Consider the following 20,555-nt stretch of genomic DNA (forward strand, 5'->3'; position numbering starts at 1 on the left):
TTTCTTTTTTCTTGAAGCTGATTTGGGAATCTAGTCAATTCTGTTGCTTAGCAAATATATCTCAGTGTTTATTATTTGGGTTTAATTTATATTTTTCTGATTGCTACTTTAACCTTTCTTATAAATAGTTTTAAGATGGATCAAGGTATTAATTTACTTAGTTTTAACGTGAAAGAACTAAATCACTCCATGAAAAGAAATAAGATTTTTGCCTGTATTAAACAACTTAAGGTACCAATTGTTTTTCTTCAAGAAACCCATGTACGTAAGCGTGACAATTCATGTCTTTTTAATCTCATTTCCATTCCTCGTTTCAGATCAAAGCGAGGGGAGTTTTGATCCTTATAGATAATAAATTTCCCTTTGATCAACATAAAGTAATTTCTGATACTAATGGGCATTTTGTTATAGTATCAGGGAAAGTAAATAACAAACTAATGGTATTTGCCAATGTATATGCTCCGAGTATAGATGACCCAGGTTTCTTTGAGCATTTTTTTTAATTTTTGCCAGATCTAAGTCTGTACTCATTGGTGATGGGTGGAGACCTTAATTGTTGCTTAGATCCAGTTTTAGCTCGTTCATCTTCTAAATCAATGATACCAAATCAATCAGCTGTGTTTATTAAATCTTTTTTAATGAAATGCGGTATTATTGATGCTTGCTTTTTTTTCATCCAGTAGACAAGGAATATTCATTTTTCTCTCGTGTCCATCATACATATTCCAGGATTGATTTTTTTTATTGATAGCCAGATGATTCCATGAGCTCAATCCTGTAAATATAAAGAGATTGCTGTTTCAGATCACGCTTCTGTGTTTCTATCTTTAAATCTCCCTGGTCTTATTCAATCAAATAGATTTTGGTGATTTAATCTAACTTTGTTATCTGATAAAGATCTTTTGAAGTTTATGGAGAGTCAAATTACTTTTTTTTTGAAGAGAATACGTTAGAGGAGACTTCTAGTCTTATCAGATGGGATGACTTTAAGGCATATATTAGAGGACAAATTGTTTCTTATACTGCAATTATTAAGTAAAAGCTAATAAAGAGAGAAAGGATTTAGCTAATCAACTTAAACAGTTAGACCAAGAGTATGCCTTGGCTCCAGAGCCTGCCTTATATAAAAGACATGTTGAAACTAAAACTAAATATGATCTCCTTTTAGCTTATCCAATTGAAACCCAACTCCTGAAAGATAAAAGTCAATTTTATATCTATGGAGATAAAACAGGAAAACTATTGGCTGATAAAATTAAAACCTTTATAGCTAAACAACAGATTAAAGGAATATGCAAAGCTAATGGTGATAGGACAACTGATTATTTAGAAATAAATGATACTTTTAGAGAATTTTACTCTAAACTTTATAGTTCCGAATCTTCTAAGGATAACACTGTAATGAACAATTTTTTAGATCAACTAAACACTCCTACAATTTCTGCCGACAACAGAAAGTTGTTGGAACAACCTATTTCTTTTGAGGAAATTGTTGAGGCTGTGCGCTCATTATGTTTGAGGAAAGCTCTGGGTCCAGATGGATTTTCCGGAGAATTTTACAAGACCTTTTCCTCAATGCTTATACCCCATTTATGATCAGTTTTTTTGGACTCATTTAAGTCGGGCAGACTCCCTCAGTCTTTTTATGAGGCTTCCATTTCTCTTATTCCTAAAAAGAATAAGGATCCAACTGAATGCTCTTCTTATCAACCAATCTCTTTACTTAATGTTGGATACTAAGATCCTATCTAAAGTTTTGGCCCATAGGATTGAAAATATTTTACCATCTGTCATTTCTGATAACCAAACTGGATTTATCAAATATCGATATTCTCACTTTAATATTCGTTGGTAATTAAATGTTATTTATTCTCCTTCTAAAATGATATCGGAATGTGTGGTATCCCTAGATGCTGATAAAGCTTTCGACAGGGTTGAATGGAATTATTTATTTAAAACCTTAGAAAAATTCTATTTTGGACCCGGTTTCATTTAATGGATTAAATTACTTTATTTAGCTCCTTCTGCTAGGGTTATTACTAATTCTCATAATTCCAAACCATTTTAGCTTTGACGTGGCACTAGACAAGGCTGTCCATTGAGCCCTTTGCTTTTTGATCTGGCCTTAGAACCCTTAGCCATCGAGAATCTAATGATATCACCGGTATTTAAGGAGAGACACTATTCATAAAGTCCCGCTGTACGCTGATGATCTGCTGTTATTTATTTCTAATGCTGAGACTTCTTTACCCCATGTGCTTTCTTTACTCTCCTGTTTTAGCCAGTTCTCAGGTTATAAATTAAACCTATATAAAAGTGAACTTTTTCCTTTGAACAATTTGATACCAACAAATTCTAACCTTCCTTTTAAAATTGTAAGAAACCAATTTACTTACTTAGGTGTAACAATCACTAAAAACTATAAGTGTCTATTTAAACAAAATTTTCTTATCCTATTATATCACGTAAAAAGGGTACTATCAAATTGGTCGCCTCTTTCGTTATTGCTGATTAGTCAAATCAACTCTATCAAAATGAATATATTACCTAAATTTATATATCTTTTTCAGGCATTGCTGGTTTTTATTCCTAAATCCGTTTTTTGATTCTCTTGACTCTATTATATCTTCTTATATATGGAAGAATAAGTGTTCTAGATTAAAGAAAATTCACCTTCAGAAAGATAAAAAGAATGGAGGATTAGCCTTACCAAACATTGGCTTTTATTATTGGGCAGTTAATATAAGCAATCTTACATTCTGGTTATATTACATAAATCGTGAGGATTGCCCGATGTGGGTTTTTTTAGAAGCTAACTCTGTTAATAAATTCTCTATTATTTCTCTTCTTGGATCCTCACTCCCTTTGTCTCTGAGTAAGTTAACTGATAATCTGGTAGTTAAGCACACTATGAGAATTTGGATACAATTCCAAAAATACTTTGGATTATTGAGATTTTCCCTTTCGAGTCCCATTTTTTCTATTTTTTTTAAAACCTCTATGATTGATGTGGCTTTTAAAGAATGGGATAGATTAGGTATTAAATGCTTTCAGGACTTGTTTGTAGAGGAAAGTCTTTTTTCATTTGAACAACTGGCAACTAAATATAGTTTACCCAAAATTCATTTTTCTCGATACCTACAAATAAGAGATTTTTTACAGTCTCGAGTAAGTACATTTCCTAAAAGTCCTGATAAGAATCTATTAGATGTAATTTTTAATTTGAAACCTTTTTATAATGAATCTATATCTAATATTTATAATATGCTGTTGGGAATGAGAAGCGTTCCTTTAGATAAAATTAAAAATCTTTGGGAACAAGATTTACAGACTTCAATTTCTGAGGAAACTTGGAATCAAATTTTGAAATTGGTTAACACTTCATCGTTATGTGCCTGCCATTCTCTCCTACAATTTAAAGCGGTCCATATGACTAAGGATAAGTTGTCTCGTTTTTATTTAGATATATCTCTGTATTGTGATAAATGTAATAATGGAGAAGCTTCACTCGTTCATATGTTTTGGACATGTCCGAGTCTTGGAAAATATTGGAAAGAAGTACTTCGAACTTTCTCGATACTTTTTAAAGTAAACTTTAAGCCTAATCCTTTGACTGCTTTATTTGGTATTGTTGGAGGAAAGGATATTATTTTGGGGTCATCTGACTTGCACATTTTGGCTTTTATTTGTCTTATAGCCAGAAGGACGCTCTTGCTTATACGGAAAGATGCGGCCCCTCCTATTCACGCCCAATGGTTACGTGATGTGATGTCATGTTAAAATTTAGAGAAGATTCAATGATCAATCTCTGAATCTAGACAAGACTTTCAAACATTGTGGGGACCTTTTCTGAATTATTTTTAAAACCTTTGATTTGCTGTTAAAGCACAGATGATGACTAATAATTTTTTTTTCCTTTTTTTCTTTACTAATCAGCTTCGGTCTTGGTAGTGGGTTAGATTTTTTTATATAATAAAATCACTATATTTCAATGTTACGAATATAGGGTAAGGAGTCTTTATATGCAATTTAGTATAATGTCTTGATATATATATATTTTTTTCTGTACTCTGTATTCTTATATGTAAATTCATTAATTTAAAAAATATTGGAAAAGAAAGCTCACTCGCTCGGGAGTGAGATAACAATGGCAATTTTGGTTTAGTCTGTAAAATACAGGGATAGCCGGAGCTCAAAGTGCAAAATACACTAGGGCAGGGAGTTATGGCAGTGGGTTGGGGTGTTGAAGCATTTAGGCACCAGAACCTGGGGCTCTGAGGAAGAAGGTTCCCTGGTGCGGGGTTAGAGTTGGTAAAGAGTGGTGAGTAGATGGTCAGTGGCTTCCTGCTGCTACTGGATCATGTGCTCATATTGATGGATTATTTCCTTTAGGCGAGCATACTCTGCTGGATCAATCATGAGTTCACCCATCCTGTCAGGAAATGTAGAGGAGACTTGACCCGAACACAGAGCAGCAGAGATGATTCAGCAGCAAACAATAACTTTAATAATAAACTGAAAATTGACAATCCACAAAACAAGAGAGAACCAATACTGAGTGCAACAGGGCAATACAACAATACTGAATACCTGAAGGCTAGAAGCAACTGGTTGAGGCTGGCTGGTTCAGTGGGTGAACAAGGACTGTGGATGAGAGCTGGGTTTAAATAGGCTGCAGGTGATGAATTGGAAATGAGTGGCAGGTGACTTCTGCTAGCTGGATGGAGACTGGGAAGTGCAAGCCTGACAGGATATATGGGAAGAAAAGAATGCTAAAGAAATGAAGGATGAGAATGATGTCTATAATCTTTTGCCTTGACAATCACAGGACAGTGATGGTTCACAAATTTGTAAGCCCAGCAAGTTTCGAATTGATTTCAACGGGATGCAATGTTTTTGTGTGGCCAGTCCAACTATGCTTCAGTGAACAGAAACAGAGGCAGGAATAGGCCATTTGGCCTTTCATGAGCATTCCACTGTCTATGGCTGATCATTTCCCTCAGTATCTGTACGAGTACTGTTCATCTAATGTTATTCTTGTTTAATGGTGCAATTAACTCAATTGATTTTATTTACAAGTTATGTGATTGTGTCTAATATTTTCATTGCCCATTAAACCTAAAACCTTCATGAAATGTAATCATTTAAAAACCAAAAGTATCCAAAATTGTATGTATTGTTGTTATAATAAGATTAAATATTCTCTCTTTTGCAGACAACAAGGATTATCATCAACAAGCCGCAGTTCCACTGGATTCAGAAACCCATGGCGGAGAAGATGTGGCCATTTTTGCCAAAGGTCCCATGGCTTATTTATTCCATAAAACACACGAGGAGAATTACGTTGCTCATGTGATTGCCTATGCTTCTTGCATCGAACCATATACAGACTGCCAGTCAAACAATGGTGGATCCTCACTCCAGCCTATTAAGTCTCTCAGTATTTTAATCCTGATACCTTTTTTAACTCAAATTTTGACTAATCTTTAATGCATACTTACTAATGCCATGCATGTGAATAATTTTAAAATATGATGATCAATACCAGATATCGTCAACTGCTTTTTCTTGTTGCCTATTGAGCTAACGAATACTTTACAATGTGATTACATTTAGAAAATTGTATTTTAATAATGTTTTAACTTCAAAGTACTTTCCAAAAATGAAAATATTGACTACATTCTTCTTGGCTTCCAGTTTAAGTATATTTACTATCCTATATATCTTCTGAAATTTTATGCCAGCATTTGGTGTGTTTTTTTAAAACATGAATAGTTGAATAATGGTATCTGAACTGGATTTTCTAAGTTGAGAGGATATTGGTTGGATAAGGGACTAACAGAACAATTCTTCCACAGAATAACGTTAAAGACACTTTAATAAAATAAAAAATGAAACCGATGGTACCTTCTGGACCATGTAACAACTGGTTGTTGTTTTTTTTTTGTAGTTGTATAGGTCCTAAGTTTCCTCAAGTCATCCAAATGCTTAAGGTACCGTAGCTGTGTGTTTATATGTTGTTATCTTCTTCTAACATACAGATTATGTTCAGGATCATCTTTCACTATCACTGACAAACCTCATGAGAATTGTTTTGTAGCAGCAGTTCAGTGTAAGACATAAAAAATATCAACAAATGGTGCAAAAGAGAGAAAGAAGGCAATGTTTGTGGACTCATTCACCATTCAGAAACCTGATGATGGAGGAGAATAAGTTGTTCCTGAGATGCTGAGTCTGTGTCTTCAGGCTCATATGCCTCCTTCCCTAAGGTAGTAATGAGAAGAGGGCATGTCCCGGGTGGTGAAGGTCCTTAATGATGGATGCCGTTGCTTTGAAGCACTGCATTTTGAACGTGTCTTCAAAGTTTGTTCCTGTGATGGAGCTGGCTGAGTTTACGCCCCTCTGCAGTGCATTTGGTCATATGTATTGGAGCCTTCATACCAAGCAATGAGGGGGTAGTTGTCCATCGTGTCCAGTGTGGGGCAGCTTTTACAGTGGAAGAGCCACTGCACTAGGGCAGTTCCACTTTTTCAACCTCAGAAGTCTGGGTCCAGTGGTACAAACAAGCGTCACAAGCTGGGGTCTTCCTTGGCTGCAGTGGATGACCGTGACATCTCCTGTGCCTTGTCATGCCCCACGCTCTCCATGGAGCATTGCAGGGCTGCCTTCCTGGCCATTGGATCTCACTGTAGATCTCATCTGCCCAGTCCACCATAGATACTTCTGCATGCTAGGACAGGCATGTCCCTGTCTCACCAGGGTATGAGGCTGCCAGCTACCCTCACCTGGTTTAGCCTGCCTGTTGAAGCTGTGTAACAGGTGTGGCTACTGTCACATGCAAACAACTACTTTGAGCCACAGGTGAGAGCTGAGTATCCAATGGGGACCAAAGGTGAGTGAGCTGCCCTGGAATGGACAATGCAAGCCAGTGCTACCTCTCCCTGGACACCCCAAGCATTCCACCAGGCAATAATACAAACAGTCATAACCTTCTCCACTGTACATCTGTTGAAATTTGCTTGTCATTGATGACATATCACATCTCCTCAAACTCCTAGTGAAGCTGAGCAATTGGCATGCCTGCTTCGTGATTGCATTGATATGTTTGGCCCAGGATAGATCTTCTGAGACGTTAATCTATTTTTACTCTGCTAGCTACACCCAGGCATTCACTCAGATCTTGTTCCTCACCGACCAGTTCTGCATTTGGGTTTTTTTTTGTGTTGTACTCTATGAGCTATAGGTTACCTGCTCATGGGGCCTCTTCTCCCCCTTTCTGCTGTTTCCTTCAATGCTGTGCCGTACTTATGCAGCAATACTGGAACCTCCTATCTGACAAAAGTAGACTACCTCGTTCTGTTAAGTTTGTCTGGAGCAGATTTGTTGCCTACTCAGACTATTCCAGTGGGCAGCAGGACAACATGATGTCAAATCGGATTGGAAGTCAAATACAAGCTGCCAATAGATGATAGGCATCTTTTCCTAAATTTGAATTGACTGTATTTTTTACATCCTTTACATACGTGAGGAGTAAAAATCTTTCCATTACATCTCTGTCTATATGTGCATTGTGCAATCATTAAAAACTTATAATAATATATAATAAGTAGAGCAGTCAATGTAACACAGAAATACACTCAAATCAGTATGAGTTAAGCAGTCTGATGGCCTGGTGCATGTTGGTCCTGGCTTTTATGCTGTGGTACCATTTCCCAGAAGGTAGCAGCTGGATCAGTTTGTGGTTGTGGTGGCTCTGGTCTCCAATTATCCTTTTTACAGACCTGTCTTTGTAAATGTCCAGAATCATGGGAAATTCACAACTACAGATGCGCTGGGCTGTTCGCACCACTCTCTGCAGAGTCCTGCAATTTAGGGAGGTACAGTTCCCATTCCAGGCAGTGATGCAGCCAGTCAGGATACTCTCAATTGTGCCCCTGTAGAAAGTCCTTAAGATTTGGGGGCCCATACCAAACTTTCTCAACTGTCTGAGGTGAAAAAGGCACGCCTTTTTCACCACACAGCTGGTATGTACAGACCATGTGAGGTCCTCGGTGATGTAGATGCTGAGGAACTCAAAACTGTTCACCCTCTCAGCCCCAGATCCATTGATGTCAATAGGGTTTAGCCCATCTCCATTTCTCCTGTAATCCACAACCAGCTCCTTTGTTTTTGTGACATTGAGGGAGAGATTGTTTTCTTGACATTAGTGGCCCAGATTTAGAAGGTCTAGGAGGCTTTAAGGTAGTTTAATGATTTGCACCTCCTTAGTGCAAAAGATGTAGCTGGGGGGATGGGGGAAGGGGTGGAAATTGTTAGGTGTGTTGAGGAAGGATCCCTGACACAATATGTCAACAGGCCGACTAGAGGAGAAGCCATACTGGGTCTGGTACTAGCTAATAAACCTGGTCAGTTGGCAGATCTCTTGGAAGGTATCTATTACAGAGATGGTAATCACAACTCCCTGACTTTGCCGTAGTCTTGGACAGGGTTAGGAGCAGCTGGTAAGGGAAAGAGGGAAGGACTGGGAATTTTGATGCTATTCGGCTGGAAATTGGGAATGTACGTTGGGAACGATGTACTCAGGGCAATCCATAGCAAAAATGTGGAGGTTGTCTGGGGAGAACTTACATGAGGTTCTGGATAGGTTTGTCCCATTGAGACAGGCAAAGGATGGTAGGGTGAAAGAATCATGGTTGATCGGAGATATGGAACATCTGGTCAAGAGGAAGAAAGAAGCATATTAAAGGTTTTGGAAGCAAGGATCATACAGAGCTCTAGAAAGTCACAAGGTAATGGGGAAGGAGCTAAAGAACAGACTTGAGAACTAGAAGGGGACACCAGAAGGCCTTGGTGAGAAGGATTAAAAACCTCAAGGCATTCTACACATACTGTATGTGAAGATCAGGAGGATGACTAAAGAGAGGCTATGACAAATCAAGGCCACAAGATGAAACATATTCCTGAGTTTTTTTTTATTAAGTGCAATTGTGAACAATAGCCAGATCAGAAATGCTGATCAAGTCAACTAGTTCCCAAAGAGAACTCTGATAAGCCAATCAGATGGTTCACTGCTGCTCAGCGATAACAGGCACAAGGGTCGCTAGTCCCTGTACCCCAGAAACACACCTGAACAGTGCGGTGGAGGTATGTGCTATGCATGACCTGATCTGAAAGCATCATGTTGACTCATAACAGATCGTGTTCACGGTGGAACAGCTGGTTAAGGATGGGGTGATCAGCACTGATGGACAAATTATACCTCCACTACCCCATAGTAGTTGGAGGAGGGAGGGGAGATCCTTGAGTATTCGACAGTGAGAGGGACCATGACGAATGTGAAGACAGAGTAAAGCAGAATGATGTGCTGGAACATGTTGATGTTAAGACAGAAGATCTGCTGGAACCTTTGAAAACATTTGAATAGATAAGTGTCTGGGGAAGAGTGGGATGTACCCCAGGTTACTATGGGAGGGGATGGAAGAGGTTGCCGTACCTTTGATCTTTACATACTCACTCAACACATGAGCAGAATCAGAAGATCTTGGGCTGTACGTCCATAGATCCCTCAAAGTTGCCGTGCAGGTTGACGGGGTGTTTAAGAAGCTTTATGGTCTGTTGGCCTTCATTAGTCAGGGGATTGAAGTTAAGAGTTGCGAGGTAATGTTGCAGCTCGATAAAACTCTGGTTAGACTGCACTGTATTCACTTCTGGTCCCCTCATTATAGGGTGGTTGCAGAGGCTTTAGAGAAGTTGCAGAGATTTACCAGGATGTTGCTGAATTGGAGAACATAACCTATGATGATAGGTTGAACGAGCTAGGGCTTTTTTCTTAATAATAAAGAGGGATGAGCCATCTCTATTTGATAGAGATCTATAAGATGATAAGAGGCATAGATTGTGTGGCAGCTAGCTCCATTTTCCCAGGACGGTAATGACTACTACAAGTGGGGCATAATTTTATAGTGATTAGAGGAGAGTTTCGAGAAGGGTATGTCAAAGGTCTTTTTAGAGAAAGTGGTGAGTGTGTAGTATGCACTGCCAGGGCTGGTTGTAGAGGCAGATACTTTAGGGGCATTTAAGAGACTCTTAGACAGGCATATGGATGGAAGAAAAATAGAGAGCGATGCGAGAGGGAAGTGTTGGATTGATGTAGGAGTAAGTTAAAGTGTGGCCACAACATTGTCGGCCGAAGGGTCTATACTGTTCGATGTTCTATGATGTCACAAATTATCTGAAGTATAGTATAGAGTTAACTTTGACGTGATACATGGGTACTCACAGCCATTGAGTTACAGCTCCAGTACCATATTTATAGAAATGATATGAATTTGCAGTAGACTCAGTTGCTCAGATAGTCAGGCATAACTTCCAGCAATTATGTTTTTAGGCACACAACAAGAAAGGACACTCCCTTCATCGGATGGCGCACATTCTAAAGTCCCTGTTATCTCTAGTCATAACCCAAACACTGCTGCTACAGAAAAACCATTACATCAGCAGCCTTTCCCAGGGCGTTACCTCTGCCTAGTTCAACAATCTGTCTTAAAAGTTGTTTCCGTTTGTTGCTAGTGTTCTCTGCGTATAAGTATTTAAATAAACCTGGGACAGCAGTGGCCTCAATGCACTTTACGTGACTTGTGCCCTCCATTTTGCTTGGAAATAGTTCATTTTTGTTCTGCCAGTTTAATCATTGCTGAAAATCTGGAGGTACCTGTGAAAATGACATGATCATTTTTGACAAGTTGCTTCTGGGAGTGATAATTAAGGATCTTAGAAGTGATATTAAATTTATGTATTTTGTTGTATTCATATTTCAATGTCAATGTTTTTTTGTGATTTCTAACTTAAAAAATGATTGGTTTGTTTCATTAGAACATAGAACAGCACAAAACAGGAACACGCCATTTGGCCCACAATGTTGTGCCTAACTAAGCCAATGCCTTCTGCCTACACCTGTGCATATCCTTCCATTTCCCGCACTTTCACGTATCTAAGAGCTTCTTAAATGCCTCTGTTGTATTTGATTTCACCACAGCACTAGGCAGGGAATTTCAGGCATTCATAACTCTCTTTGTAAAAAACATGCCTGTGCAAAAAACTCTGTGTAACAATCTCCTTTGAACTTACTCTCACACTTTAAATTCATTCTTACTGTTTTTCAAAAAAAAAACACATTTTAACCCTGGGATAAAAGATACTGGTCTCTCATAATCTTGTAAACCTGTATCATTTCATGAAGCCCAAGTATACAATAGGTGGCCACTTTATTAGGTACAGTACATACGTAATAAAGTGGCCACTGAGTGTATGTTTGTGGTCCTCTGCGCCGGAGCTCATCCACTTCAAGGTTTGACGTGTTGTGCACTCAGAGATGCTCTTCTGCACACCACTGTTACAATGCCTGGTTGTTTAAGTTACTGTTGCCTTCCTGTCAATTTGAAGCTTTCTGGCCATTCTCCTCTGACCTCTTTCATTATCAAGGCATTTTTGCCCACAGAACTGCCATTCACTAGAAGAGTTTTTTGCTTTTTGCACCATTCTCTGTAAATTCCAGAGACTATGTGTGAAAATCTCAGGAGATAGCAGTTTCTGAGATATTCAAACCACCCGGTCTATCACCAACAATGACTTCACTGTCAAGGTCACTAAGATCACATTTCTTCCCCATTCTGATGTTTGATCTGAACAGCAACTGAACCTCTTGACCATGTCTGCATGTTGTTACACATTAAGTTGCTGACACATGATTGGCTGATGAGATATTTGCAGGGGTACAGGTGTACCTAATAAAGTGGCCTCTGAGTACACGTCAACATTTCGCCTGCTTTCAGTAGTTTATTGTTGCACAATGCCACATTGTGGCGAGAGAATGCTTTTACATCAGGGACACTGGCCGGATTTGTACTTTGGTATTGATTTTCTCATTATTTCCAATTTCCCCTACTAGATGTGATGCATATAAAATTGTAAATATTGTGATATATTATTCTCCAGATGTCTCCACTAAAAGCTCTGCAGCGACTGGTGAGAAAAAGTTCAAATGTTTATTCCACAATGATTTTCCTTCATTTTCGTTGAGATAGTTGCACAGATTCAGTAAAGTCAGAAATTCTTGGAATGATAAAGCATCTTTCATGCTCATGCCGAAGTATTTCGTAAGTGCACTTACTGTTGTAGCACATGTGGGAAGATCAGGACTGGTACAGGTGGATGTTAGGAGGTTTATGGAGTTAGGGTATATAGCAAATATTAATTTCAGCAGCAACCAGTCCTCAGCTCAGAATGCGGACTGTAGATTGAATTTAAAATGCAGCTCAGGACAATGGTCTCCTTGGAGCTCCAGGCTGGGGTCTATTGTAAACCAGGAAACGCCCCATTGAGCTGAGATGTCTGCACTTGCATGGCTGCAGCTCAGGGACAGCCCTGATTAACATTCAACTCAGGGTGTCTGGTGTGTTAGTGTGAAGATCTAGGTCTCTGAAAATTGTATGTAACTATAGAATTGCCGGCTGTTATCTTTGATCTTTGGCACATAACAATATGATGCAATGTTGGGTCAGGGAGCCTCTCTCCAGAGTGACTCCGAATGCCGCCAGCTTGTGTGTGCCAACTTTTATTCCACTGGCTGTGTGTGTCTCTGGTGGGTTTTGTTGACAGTCAGAACAGTGGATAGTTGAATGACAGCACGAAGTGTTGGACCAAAGGGCCTGTTGTGGTGCCGTGTGACTCTATTACTAAATGAAAATAACTCACTAAATGAAAATAGCTCAGGATGATCATGGCTGACTGCCCCAGGCCTCGTCTATCTCAGTTACCCATGGACCATAGATCCCTAGCTTTCAAAAATGTATCTACTTCCTCCCCAAGTGCCCACAAAACCTCCCAGGGGAGAACTCAGATATTCCATGCCCACTGTTAGTTTCCTTAATACCTCACTTTGAATGACCATTCTCTCATTTGTAACTGTGAACTCTTGTTCAAGACTCCTCCAATAGTGGAAGCTACCTCGTGATGTACCCTAGGGATCTTACTTATTTCAGTAAGGCCACCCTTCATTCCTCAAAGCTCCAAAGAGTATCGGCTTTGTTTCTTTAGCCACTGGCAATAGGACAACCCTCTCAAATTGTTTTTTGGACTGCCTTCAATGTCAGCATATCCTGAAACTAGCCTCACCGGTTCCCCGCAGAATTATAACAATTTCCCTATATTTAAACATCATGAAGATCAATGTTGCACTGGTTTTCCTAATCATTGCTTTACATGTCTGCTCATTTTTGAGATTCATGCCCAAGAACACCCAGACATGACAAAATTTCATCCACACACTCATTAGAACATAGAACATAGAATAGTACAGCACAGTACAGGCCCTTCAGCCCACAATATTGTGCCTACCCTCAAACCCTGCTTCTCATATAACCCCCCACCTTAAATTCCTCCATATACCTGTCTAGTAGTCTCTTAAACTTACTAGTGTATCTGCCTCCACCACTGACTCAGGCAGTGCATTCCACACACCAACCACTCTCAGAGTAAAAAACCTTCCTCTAATATCCCCCTTGAACTTCCCACCCCTTACCTTAAAGCCATGTCCTCTTGTATTGAGCAGTGATGCCCTGGTGAAGAGGCACTGGCTATCCACTCTATCTATTCCTCTTATTATCTTGAACACCTCTATCATGTCTCCTCTCATCCTCCTTCTCTCCAAAGAGTAAAGCCCTAGCTCCCTTAATCTCTGATCATAATGCATACTTTCTAAACCAGGCAGCATCCTGGTAAATCTCCTCTGTACTCTTTTCAATGCTTCCACATCCTTCCTATAGTGAGGTGACCAGAACTGGACACAGTACTCTAAGTGTGGCCGAACCAGAGTTTTACAGAGCTGCATCATTACATCGCGACTCTTAAACTCTATCCCTCGACTTATGAAAGCTAACACCCCATGAGCTTTCTTAACTACCCTATCCACCCGTGAGGCAACTTTCAGGGATCTGTGGACATGTACCCCCAGATCCCTCTACTCCTCCACACTACCAAGTATCCTGCCATTTACTTTGTACTCTGCCTTGGAGTTGTCCTTCCAAAGTGTACCACCTCACACTTCTCCGGGTTGAACTCCATCTGCCACTTCTCAGCCCACTTCTGCATCCTATCAATGTCTCTCTGCAATCTTTGACAATCCTCTACACTATCTATAACACCACCAACCTTTGTGTCATCTGCAAACTTGCCAACCCACCCTTCTACCCCCACATCCAGGTCGTTAATAAAAATCACGAAAGGTAGAGGTCCCAGAACAGATCCTTGTGGGACACCACTAGTCACAACCCTCCAATCTGAATGTACTCCCTCCACCACCGCCCTCTGCCTTCTGCAGGCAAGCCAATTCTGAATCCACCTGGCCAAACTTCCCTGGATCCCATGCCTTCTAACTTTCTGAATAAGCCTACCGTGTGGAACCTTGTCAAATGCCTTACTAAAATCCATATAGATCACATCCACTGCACTACCCTCATCTATATGCCTGGTCACCTCCTGAAAGAACTCTATCAGGCTTGTTAGACACGATCTGCCCTTCACAAAGCCATGCTGACTGTCCCTGATCAGACCATGATTCTCTAAATGCCTATAGATCCTATCTCTAAGAATCTTTTCCAACAGCTTTCCCACCACAGACGTAAGGCTCACTGGTCTATAATTACCCGGACTATCCCTACTACCTTTTTTGAACAAGGGGACAACATTTGCCTCCCTCCAATCCTCTGGTACCATTCCCATGGACAACGAAGACATAAAGATCCTAGCCAGAGGCTCAGCAATCTCTTCTCTCGCCTCGTGGAGTAGCCTGGGGAATATTCCATCAGGCCCCAGGGACTTATCTGTCCTAATGTATTTTAACAACTCCAACACCTCCTCTCCCTTAATATCAACATGCTCCAGAACATCAACCTCACTCATATTGTCCTCACCATCATCAAGTTCCCTCTCACTGGTGAATACTGAAGAGAAGTATTCATTGAGGACCTCGCTCACTTCCACAGCCTCCAGGCACATCTTCCCACCTTTATCTCTAATCGGTCCTACCTTCACTCCTGTCATCCTTTTTTTCTTCACATAATTGAAGAGTGTCTTGGGGTTTTCCTTTACCCTACTCACCAAGGCCTTCTCATGCCCCCTTCTTGCTCTTCTCAGCCCCTTCTTAAGCTCCTTTCTTGCTACCCTATATTCCTCAATAGACCCATCTGATCCTTGCTTCCTAAACCTCATGTATGCTGCCTTCTTCGACCTGATTAGATTTTCCACCTCACTTGTCACCCATGGTTCCTTCACCCTACCATTCTTTATCTTCCTCACCGGGACAAATTTATCCCTTACATCCTGCAAGAGTTCTCTAAGCATCGACCACATGTCCATAGTACATTTCCCTGAAAAAACATCATCCCAATTCACACCCGCAAGTTCTAGCCTTATAGCCTCATAATTTGCCCTTCCCCAATTAAAAATTTTCCTGTCCTCTCTGATTCTATCCTTTTCCATGATAATGCTAAAGGTCAGGGAGCGGTGCTCACTGTCCCCCAAATGCTCACCCACTGAGAGATCTGTGACCTGACCCGGTTCATTACCTAGTACTAGATCTAGTATGGCATTCCCCCTAGTCGGCCTGTCCACATACTGTGACAGGAATTGTCCTGGACACACTTAACAAACTCTGCTCCATCTAAACCCTTGGAACTAATCAGGTGCCAATCAATATTAGGGAAGTTAAAGTCACCCATGATAACAACCCTGTTATTTTTGCACCTTTCCAAAATCTGCCTCCCAATCTGCTCCTCTGTATCTCTGCTGCTACCAGGGGGCCTATAGAATACCCCCAATAGAGTAACTGCTCCCTTCCTGTTCCTTTTTTCCACCCATATTGACTCAAAAGAGGATCCTTCTGCATTACCCACCCTTTCTGTAGCTGTAATAGTATCCCTGACCGGTAATGCCACCCCTCCTCCCTTTTTCCGCCCTCTCTATCCCTTTTAAAGCACTGAAATCCAGGAATATTGAGAATCCATTCCTGCCCTGGTCCCAGCCAAGTCTCTGTAATGGCCATTACATCATAATTCCATGTATGTATCCAAGCTCTCAGTTCATCACCTTTGTTCCTGATGCTTCTTGCATTGAGGTACACACATTTCAGCCCTTCTACCTTACTGTCTTTACACCGTTTATTCTGCTTTTCTTTCCTCAAAGCCTCTCTGTATGTTAGATCTGGCTTTACTCCATGCATTTCTTTCACTGCTCTATCGCTCTGGGTCCCATCCCCCTCACATATTAGTTTAAACCCTCCCGAACCATGCTAGCAAACCTACCTGCAAGGATATTGCTTCCCCTCGAGTTCAGATGCAACCCATCCAATCTGTACAGGTCCCACCTTCCCCAGAAGAGATCCCAATGATCTAAAAATCTAAAACCCTGCTCCCTGCACCAACTCCTCAGCCACGCATTCAACTGCCATCTCCTCCAATTCTTACCATCACTGTCACGTAGCACTGGCAGCAATCCTGAGAATGCCACCCTTGAGGTCCTGTTCTTCAGCCTTCTGCCTAGTTCCCGAAACTCACACTTCAGGACCTTGTCCCTCTTCCTGCCTATGTCGTTGGTCCCAACATGTATCACGACTTCTGGTTGCTTTCCCTCTTGTACCAGGATGTCGTGCACCCGGTCAGAGACATCCCGTACCCTGGCACCTGGGAGGCAACAAACCATGCGGGTGTCCTTCTCACGTCCACAAAATCTCCTGTCTGCTCCCCTGACTATAGAGTCTCCAATGACGACAGCTCTCCTCTTCTCCGTCCCACCCTTCTACACCACAGGGTCAGACTCAGTGCCGGAGGCCCTGCCACCGTGGCTCACACCTGGTCGGTCGTCCCCGCCAACAGTATCCAGGATGGTAAACTTATTATTCAGGGGAATTGCTACAGGGGTGCTCTGCACTACCTGTCTGCTCACCTTCGCTTTCCCCGCTTTGACTGTCACCCAAGGACCTGCTTCCGACAGCCTAGGTGTGACTACCTCCCTGTAGCTCTCATCTATGACTGCCTCATTCTCCCTTATGGGTCGAAGGTCATCCAGCTGCTGCTCCAGATTCCTTACACGGTCTTCCAGATCGCCCAGCCGTATGCACTTCTGGCAGATGTGACTCTGCGGGAGAGGGGCGTTCTCCCAAGACTGCCACACCTCACATGAGAGGCACATCACCATCTCAGGGGACATTGTAAAAACTAACTGCGAGCTAGATTGTCCTCCGCCTCTTCTCGTCAAAGCCTCAAAGCTCCACTCCTTCACTGGCCCACTCACTCACTGGCCTATCTACTTCCTGTCACAAAGAGGTAATGAAGTTTAACTCCAACGAAGTAAAATCCCAATACTTTCACACAATTGGCAAAGTCAAATTCTGGACAGTTCAATGTTCATTTTTTAATGCTCCAAAGCATTTTAGTTCATTTTTATCAAATTGGTTCAGAGTACTATAATACATTTGTCGCAAAACCAAAAGAGACTGGAGATGTGGCCCAACTCACTTAAAGGACAGAAGATGAAATGAGCCCTCGCAAATCAGAAGAGAGCATGAGAACCAGAACCCTGCAGAGTGGATGGGCATCTGGGGCCTGCGGAGTTAGAGGAAGCACAAGAAATAGGCAGGAACACAGCAAACATCACCTGGTAAGCCAAATGCTATGCCATCAAGATTTCCAAATGATGAAGCAACAGATTGTGGAGTTTAACTGTACAGCATAGCTTCCTAACTCTGTTATGTACAAACTTGTATTCCTTACACAATGCCCCTCCTCTAGATCATTAATATAAAAATAGTTAACCAAGAACTGATCCCTAGGACTCTCCAGTTAATTAGCATCCTTCCAGCAGAGAAAATTGTTTATTCTGATCCTCTGTCTGATAACAGAGGATCAGAATAAAGTGGATTAGCATCTTTAATCCATTTGGAAAATCATGTCTGACCAATCTCATAAAATTTTTTGAGGATGTAACTAGTAGAGTGGATAGGGGAGAACCAGTGGATGTGGTATATTTGGATTTTCAAAAGGCTTTTGACAAGGTCCCACACAGGAGATTAGTGTGCAAACTTAAAGCACACAGTATTGGGGGTATGGTATTGATGTGGATAGAGAATTGGTTGGCAGACGGGAAGCAAGGAGTGGGAATAAATGGTACCTTTTCAGAATGGCAGGCAGTGACTAGTGGGGTACCGCAAGGCTCGGTGCTGGGACCCCAGTTGTTTACAATACATATTAATGACTTAGATGAGGGAATTAAATGTAGCATCTCCAAGTTTGCGGATGACACGAAGCTGGGTGGCAGTGTTAGCTGTGAGGAGGATGATAAGAGGTTGCAGGGTGACTTGGATAGGTTAGGTGAGTGGGCAAATTCATGGCAGATGCAACTTAATGTGGATAAATGTGAGGTTATCCACTTTGGTGGCAAGAACAGGAAAACAGATTATTATCTTAATGGTGGCCAATTAGGAAAAGGCGGGGTGCAATGAGACCTGGGTGTCATTGTACACCAGTAATTGAAATTGGGCATGCAGGTACAGCAGGTGGTGAAAAAGGCGAATGGTACGCTGGCATTCGTAGCAAGAGGATTTAAGTACAGGAGCAGGAAGGTACTACTGCAGTTGTACAAGGCCTTGGTGAGACCACACCTGGAGTATTGTGTGCAGTTTTGGTCCCCTAATCTGAGGAAGGATATTCTTGCCATAGCAGGAGTACAAAGAAGAGTCCTGCCATCCCAGATTGATTCCTGAGATAGCAGGACTTTCACATGATGAAAGACTGGATCGACTAGGCTTATACTCGCTGGAATTTAGAAGATTGAGAGGGGATCTTATTGAAATGTATAAAATTCTAAAGGGATTGGACAGGCTAGATGCAGGAAGATTGTTCCCGATGTTGGGGAAGTCCAGAATGAGGGGTCACAGTTTAAGGATAAAAGGGAAGCCTTTTAGGACCGAGATGAGAAAAACTTCTTCACACAGAGAGTGGTGAATCTGTGGAATTCTCTGCCACAGGAAACAGTTGAGGCCAGTTCATTGGCTATATTTAAGAGGGAGTTAGATACGGCCCTTGTAGCTAAAGGGATCAGGGGGTATGGAGAGAAGGCAGATATAGGGTTTTGAGTTGGATGATCAGCCATGACTATAATGAATGGCGGTGCAGGTTCGAAGGGCCAAATGGCCTACTCCTGCACCTACTTTCTATGTTTCTATTCTAAAACTGTTTCCTGCGTCATCTAAAGGGCAACAGGTCTTTAGTATTTTATTGAAGTATCAGGATGGATTTGTTTGAAGATACATTCAGGGGAATGAGATATTTCAGTCTTCCATCTGAGCATCCTAACTTCCTTCTTATCAAAAGAGAGCTATACAGGACAGGTTCTTGATGGCTATAAGATTAACAAACTCCACTGTTGAATGTGAGTTTTAGTCAATGGGAGCACATTGATAAGGTACGTCCACCATTAGTAGCTAATAATGTATATTATTAACAGAGAAAACTATCCCAAAGAAACACTACAAGCTAAATCTTGTATTGAACCACATACCAGGGAAGTTGATTTGCTGAAAAAAGCAGCTATTTAAGAAGTGGCTTAAAAGCAGAATTAATTGGTTCAAAAGAGGAATTCTAGAACTTGGGCAATCAATGAACAAAGGAGTGATGATGAATAGGATGATGCCAGCTACCTTAGAGCAGCTGAATTTTAAATGAACTCAGATTTATTAAAGACTCGACAACCGGGTGACCCGTTGGGGCACCTTTTGAGAGAAAGGTAGTGCAGTCTGATGTCATGTGCTTTGGAAATTAAAAAAGAACTCAGTCTATCAAAGAAGAAAGATGCGTAGCAAGACAAATATTGCTCCTCCTCGTTTAGCGAAGGACACTTTTTATGACCACATTTCTTGTTGATCTGCCACCCTTCAAGAATACTCTAACCTTTTCATTTCTTTGTCCCCCGGCTTAAAGCCACATACAGCTGACCATGCGGGAATACCGGTTTCTCCAGATAAATCAACACATTCTCCACGGTTTGGCCTTGCGCCTTATGTATAGTCATAGCAAAGCATGACTGTATCGGGAACTGGCTCTGCTGAAGAGGGACATCTTCCCCTTCTGATAAACTGAGTAATTCTTGGGATCATGACAATGCCATTTTTGAATGCACCAATGTTTATCTTTGCTGCGATGAGATTGTCGTGCAGTTCTTCCGCCATCATTCGCGTTCCATTGCAAAGCCTTGGTGGATCCAGGTTTCTCGTTGAAATGTTGAGAGATCCCCTCTTCAATTCCAGTTTATGTGGTGGCAATCCAGAGAGTTCGACAGAATCAAGGAATTCTGTAGGAAAATAAGTGGCGTTAGCTCCTTCACTTACAGCATTGAAGGAGCAGTATTCTTTCATGATTCCAGAGAAGTGTCTAATGCATGTGAAGTTTATTTTTTGCATCATTTCATTAAGAGGAACCAAGATAGAATTCCTTGAGAAGAGTTCT

The 20,555-nt window shown here is 41.2% G+C and overlaps 1 protein-coding gene and 1 long non-coding RNA gene across 3 annotated transcripts in view; one reads left to right on the forward strand and one right to left on the reverse strand.

The window, feature by feature from the left end:
* Positions 1-5,924, forward strand: part of LOC134345286 (intestinal-type alkaline phosphatase 1-like) — a 72,828-nt gene extending 66,904 nt beyond the window's left edge. For both annotated transcript variants that reach the window (XM_063045715.1, XM_063045716.1), the window contains one exon: positions 5,216-5,924. In XM_063045715.1, coding sequence (XP_062901785.1) covers positions 5,216-5,490 — 275 coding nt within the window. In that variant the 3' untranslated portion in view covers positions 5,491-5,924. The remainder of the gene's footprint in view (positions 1-5,215) is intronic.
* The window catches only part of LOC134345288 (uncharacterized), a 25,303-nt gene continuing 4,748 nt past the window's right edge, over positions 1-20,555 (reverse strand). The window contains exons 2-3 of the long non-coding RNA XR_010017648.1: positions 17,571-17,657; positions 1-775 (exon numbers count right to left, since the gene is read on the reverse strand). This is a non-coding gene — a long non-coding RNA (uncharacterized LOC134345288). The remainder of the gene's footprint in view (positions 776-17,570; positions 17,658-20,555) is intronic.

Source organism: Mobula hypostoma, chromosome 4, assembly GCF_963921235.1.
Source record: "Mobula hypostoma chromosome 4, sMobHyp1.1, whole genome shotgun sequence".
NCBI lineage: Eukaryota > Metazoa > Chordata > Chondrichthyes > Myliobatiformes > Myliobatidae > Mobula > Mobula hypostoma.